This window comes from Oryzias melastigma, unplaced genomic scaffold, assembly GCF_002922805.2.
Source record: "Oryzias melastigma strain HK-1 unplaced genomic scaffold, ASM292280v2 sc00289, whole genome shotgun sequence".
Classification (NCBI taxonomy): Eukaryota; Metazoa; Chordata; class Actinopteri; order Beloniformes; family Adrianichthyidae; genus Oryzias; species Oryzias melastigma.
Window position 1 is genome coordinate 103,196 of NW_023416907.1, and position 5,032 is coordinate 108,227.

General features: G+C 43.6%; 1 protein-coding gene across 1 annotated transcript; it reads right to left on the reverse strand.

Moving 5' to 3' along the window:
* Positions 1-318: 318 nt before the first annotated feature.
* On the reverse strand, positions 319-4,245 carry tekt4 (tektin 4). Its single transcript, XM_024263591.2, has 7 exons — positions 3,718-4,245; positions 2,824-2,894; positions 2,608-2,751; positions 2,453-2,539; positions 2,248-2,383; positions 2,031-2,185; positions 319-1,045 (listed from the first exon to the last, which is right to left on the reverse strand). Exons 1-7 carry the CDS (start codon positions 4,243-4,245, stop codon positions 832-834), a joined length of 1,335 nt encoding a protein of 444 aa, XP_024119359.1. The 3' UTR covers positions 319-831.
* Positions 4,246-5,032: the final 787 nt, after the last annotated feature.

Sequence of the window (5,032 nt, forward strand, 5' to 3'; positions counted from 1 at the left end):
CATATTATGTGGATTTGTAATGCTGTGTTCCACCTGAAAGCTGCTGGGAGCTGGTCTAAGTGTGTCTCACCTAAATAAGGATGACGATAAGTTGATTTTCTAGACTTAAAGTAGATGTTTTTATAGAAATACAGGAGTTACAACTGGAATTGTCCAAACGTTCAGTTTTTCTGAGATCAATTCAGATAAAGATAATTTCAATGATGGATCATGTAATGAGCAGCTTATCTGGATGACAAACTAGAAAAAAAGGAAACAAAAACACACCTAAGAACACACTGATCAACAACTGGGGCACTACAGAAAATACACAGCTCAACCACAAGTAGAAAACAAACACAGAAACCTTTGTGGACATGAAGGTCCGACAAAAGAGGACATTTTATTTTCAAGTGTCTTTTGGAACATTCAGAATTTACACAAATAACCATAAAGAAACACAAGATGAACACAGAAACCACCTAAAAAAAACTCAGACAAGCATTTTTTCTCCAAACAACACAATATATCAATATTTAAAAAAATCTTTCATCTCTCATTAATACAGTGTCAGTCTTGTAAAGAAAGGTTACATTTGAGAAACAAAACAAAATGTTTAACATGAAAAAGATAGATCAGAAAAATGGATGTGAGAAGGAGACAATGAGAAGACTAAAATTAGAAGAAACAGAACAACAAAATGCTTCGTCAGCAACATCAGATCACTGCAAAATAACAAAAAAACTTCATGGACTTGGACAGAAACAAACATTAAATGTTGGATGATAGAAGACTATTGTATACAGGGATGTTTCATATCTGTAAAGCTCAGGTCGTGGTTGTGCAGGAGGTTCAGTATCCAGACAGCCTGGAGGAGGGCGGTAAACGCTGGCGCTGAGTCATGCACTTCTCCCCTTCGATGAAGAGCGAGTGGTTTTTACAGCTGATGTCTTTCTGCAGCTCCATCCGGGATTCCTCCAGGTTACTCAGGGAGCTTCTGGCCTCACTCAGCTTTTGCTTCAGAGAGTTCAGAGTGGTTTGGATCTGTGCTGCCTCTGCTTCCAAACTGTCAGAGAGGAAAAATTAGGGCCGGGTTGATAAAATGTATTAACCAATCCGAAACGATCTAAGCTTAATAGATCAGTAATTGATCCATAAAAGTCGAGTTGACGCTTAAAGCTAACACCTGCTACCTTTATGCTAATGTTTAATGGGATTTCCCATAGGGAGGCTAATGCTAACGCTTGGTCGACCTAAACATACGTTACTGACTAAATGAACATTTTTATAAACAAAGGAATGAATTTTCCAAACTCTTTTAAGGAAATATTTTTAAAGTAACTATTTGTGGTCTAAGGCAGCATTTTTTTGCTCATTCTTTCTTCTTCTGGAATAAGGTGTAATGCCACAGCATGATCGCCATCTAGTGGCCAAACGGCCTCCAGGAGAGGCAGAACAATTGTTGGAGCTTCTCTGTTCGAGAATCCATGTAACACTGTATGGTATTAACAATCTCATTATTTCACTAATACATTTTACAGTATGAGAACTGTATCAGATTAATATGAATTTATTTAAAACTTATATCAATTATTAATGTATTTCTATACAAATGTGTCTAAATGCATAAACCGTGTTTAAATTCAAAACTGAATTGAATCAAATTAAATTGAGAGGATTGAAAGAATTGGGGAAAAAAAAGTGGAATTAAATCAATCCAGGCTGTGGTGAATCAAATAGATTCTATGAATTATTGGGGATACCCAGCCCTAGAAGAAATCACAGCTAGCAGACTTTAGCTTTATGTGCTGGATCAATCTCTATTTTAATGGATTGATTGAGCTTAGATCAACCCAAATCGATGAACTGATTTCATCAACCCAGCCCTACTTCTGGGGAGCTGACTGAAAATTTTGCAAAACAAAATATGTTAGTGGTACACTTCTCTTCTCTAGCAACCCATTTCTAATGCAGGTCATAACAACTTGGGTTGGTGATTGGACCAATCACAGAGGTTTTCTCTGTGGGAGGACGGGGCAGAGGCGGCGTACCTGAGCTGGGCTGGATCTCTGCACAGCTCCATGTTCGGCCTGAGCGAGCGCAGATGAAGTCTGGACTGAACCACTCTCAGCGGAGCCTCTTTGAGGTGGATGGCCTTCTGCAGACCCACTATGTTCTTCTCCTGCTCTCCAATCTGCTGGAGGACCTGCTCACACGACAAAGGGCTGAGCCTGAAGCCGGTGCTCCCTGAAGCCACATATCTCTTACCTGCGTGAGCCTCGTCTGCAGCTCAGTCTTTGCTTCCAGAAGCTCGTGGCAGCGCTGGCTGAACGCTCCATCCACAGTGGAGCGTTGGCTGATTAGGTCTTCGGTGGTTTCACGCAGCATTTCCTCCACGAGTACCCTGACACACAAACATAGGAACTGGAGTAAACACGCAGATCAAATGAAGCCCAATTGACCTGAACTCCACCTGAGCCGTGAGGACGCCTCCTCTTCCTGCGCCGCCTGCAGTAGGTTGTCCTGTGTGAACTTTGTCCATGTGGTCGGGTTGCAGACTCTACAGGAAACCAGACGATGTCAAGTGAAGTAAACGTCCACAGCAGGTCTGCTCCCGCTCAGACTCACTGCTCCTGAGTGGCGGCCGAGCTGGGGTGAAGCTGCGTGTCAGGACTCCTGTTGCTGTGCCCGCCGCTGCGCTCGTCCAGCCTGTAAGCCTGCTGTTTATCAGACCAGTCCATCTCCAGCACCTGCTTGGCATCCACGTTCCTCCTAACAGGGACACACAGATGATCTTCACGGGGACGCCAGCAGCCGGACTGCTCTGCAGATGTTTGCCCTCACCTGATCTGACTAGCAACCTGAGTGATGGTCCTCTTCAGGAGAGCCTGGACGTTCCTGATCAGGCCCACCTCCTGCAGGACAGGAGGTCAGTGTGCTGAGGTTAAAGAACTTTACACAGCTGAGAGCAGAGATTCTGCATCGAAAATATTTTACATTTTAACTCCTCTCTGGGATCACAAGACGGAGTTTAAACTTATTAAACTGAGTGTTTTTTAAGGGTAAACAAACTTCTTTTTGGTTGTTGGCCTCCATAAATGGGGCTTTAAAAGAACTGTCCTTTAGTTATTGCCAATTTTTTGGATTCATTAAAATAAACTCATTTAATTCTTGAAAATATAGTCAAAACCCGTCTGTATACTGCCCCTACATGTCGTACTCAATCAAACTCTGCTTAACTTTCGTTAATAATTACTATATCTAATGACTCAAAACTGACATAAGTGCATTTGTTTTTGTTTGCTTGCTTTCTATTTTCTAATCAATGCGTTTCAAATAAATAATGCATTTCATTATTTCTGTATGGAGTTTGAAAAATGTGTATTTTGTCTGTTTAAATTTAGGCGATTTTTTAAAGTTAGGAATTCCTTTTCTAGTAATACGGTTGAAATATTAAGTTATTGTGCACCATCAGGTGATTCTTCAACTATTAAATATTTAGGGCTTTGAGAAAAAATAAAAAAAGAGTTTCTTGGATTACAAAAACAATGACAGGTGCTACTGTAATAACTAGTTTGTGAATTTATTAGAGCTGGATGTCATGTCTCACTCATCTCTATGCTGACGATACACTTCTTTACTCACTTTAAATCAGGACAGGATCATTTTATTCATTTGGGATCAAACTAGCTCATAATTAGGGTTATTATTTCTGTAAAACTTAATGTAGAAACACACCTTGAGCAGCTCCTCCTCTACAGAGTCCTGGACCAGGTCTGGGCCTGGCCTCCTGGCCCTGCAGTTCAGGTTGTCAGTGGCAATGGCGTACGGGGTGTCAGTGGCCTCTAGCGCCCTCTCCAGTCGTGTCCTCGCCGCCTGCAGCGCCTCCGTGTCCGCCTGCAGCTGCTCAATGTGCCTCTGCAGCTCAGACCTGCAGTGGTGAATCTCCTGCAGTCTCTCCCCGAGCAGGCGCGTCCCCTCGGCCTGCGTCTGCACGGTCAGACCCTCGCTGTCTCGGTTCAGGGTTCTGGACAGCTGCTGGATGCTCTCGGCTTCCAGGTTGTCTGCACCGGCCCGTCCAAGAATGGTTTGGTAATTAGAGAACCATTCCGCCGGGCTGTACTTTGGGGAGCGGCCCAACCCGGCGACAGAGTCCGGAACCAGCTGCAGGTCATTGGACTGAACGGAAGGGCTTGTCCGGAGGACTCGGTGAGCCACGGCGCGGCTGTCACAGTGGGGCCGAGGCACTGTAATCTGCGAGATCATTTCTGCTCGGTGAGAAGATCGTGATCAGAGCAGATCCTCTGTGAGTGAGCAGTACCTTCTGTTTGCTGTTGCTTAGTTACAGGTGTGGGCAGGGACAGCCTGCTCAGGTGATCACCTGAGACTTTACAGACACAGGAAACCACATTATAGAACTCATCAATAATTCAGAGATCACTGAGTCCCCCAATTTACGCCTACACATATCCTACCAACTATCAGTCCAGCACACAGTGAGATCCACTCAGCTCTCAGTATCCTGTCATCTAACAGTCTGCCAACAGCGGAATGGTTTAGCCTATTGTGTTTCTTTATCAAAGCCTTGTCATATTTGGTGACAGGAGGGGTAATTCTGTTCTACTAGATCAGGGGTCAGTAACCTTTAACAGTAAAAGACCCGTTTGGGCTCGTTTTCTGCTGATCAAAACCTAGAAGGAACTTCATAGTTTTACTTTAGTCTTAAAGAAATTTGGATTTTCATTCATTACCTTCCATTTTTTAAAGTAATAAATATGAATTGTGTCTATTTTTTAGCACAAAAAAACAGCTAGTGTTGAGCAGCACTAGATAATGTGGTTTTAAATCATAAAAAATCTAACTTAAGTTTTGTCTTGCACATGAAATCTGTCTGCGACAGACTGGCGACCTGTCCAGGGTGTACCCCGCCTTCGCCCTTCAGTAGCCGGGATAGGCTCCGGCACCCCCGCGACCCCGAAAGGGACGAAGCGGACAAGATGATGGATGGATGGATGGATGGATGAAATCTGTGCATTCTGGAGGTAGCGCTGAG

Coding starts and splice junctions, on each gene's coding strand:
- tekt4 (XM_024263591.2), bottom strand. CDS start 4,245: ATGATCTCGCAGATTACAGTGCCTCGGCCCCACTGTGACAGCCGCGCC. Junction 2,540..2,607: donor TCGGCCGCCACTCAGGAGCA/GTGAGTCTGAGC, acceptor GGTTTCCTGTAG/AGTCTGCAACCCGACCACAT. Junction 2,384..2,452: donor GAGGCGTCCTCACGGCTCAG/GTGGAGTTCAGG, acceptor TTTGTGTGTCAG/GGTACTCGTGGAGGAAATGC.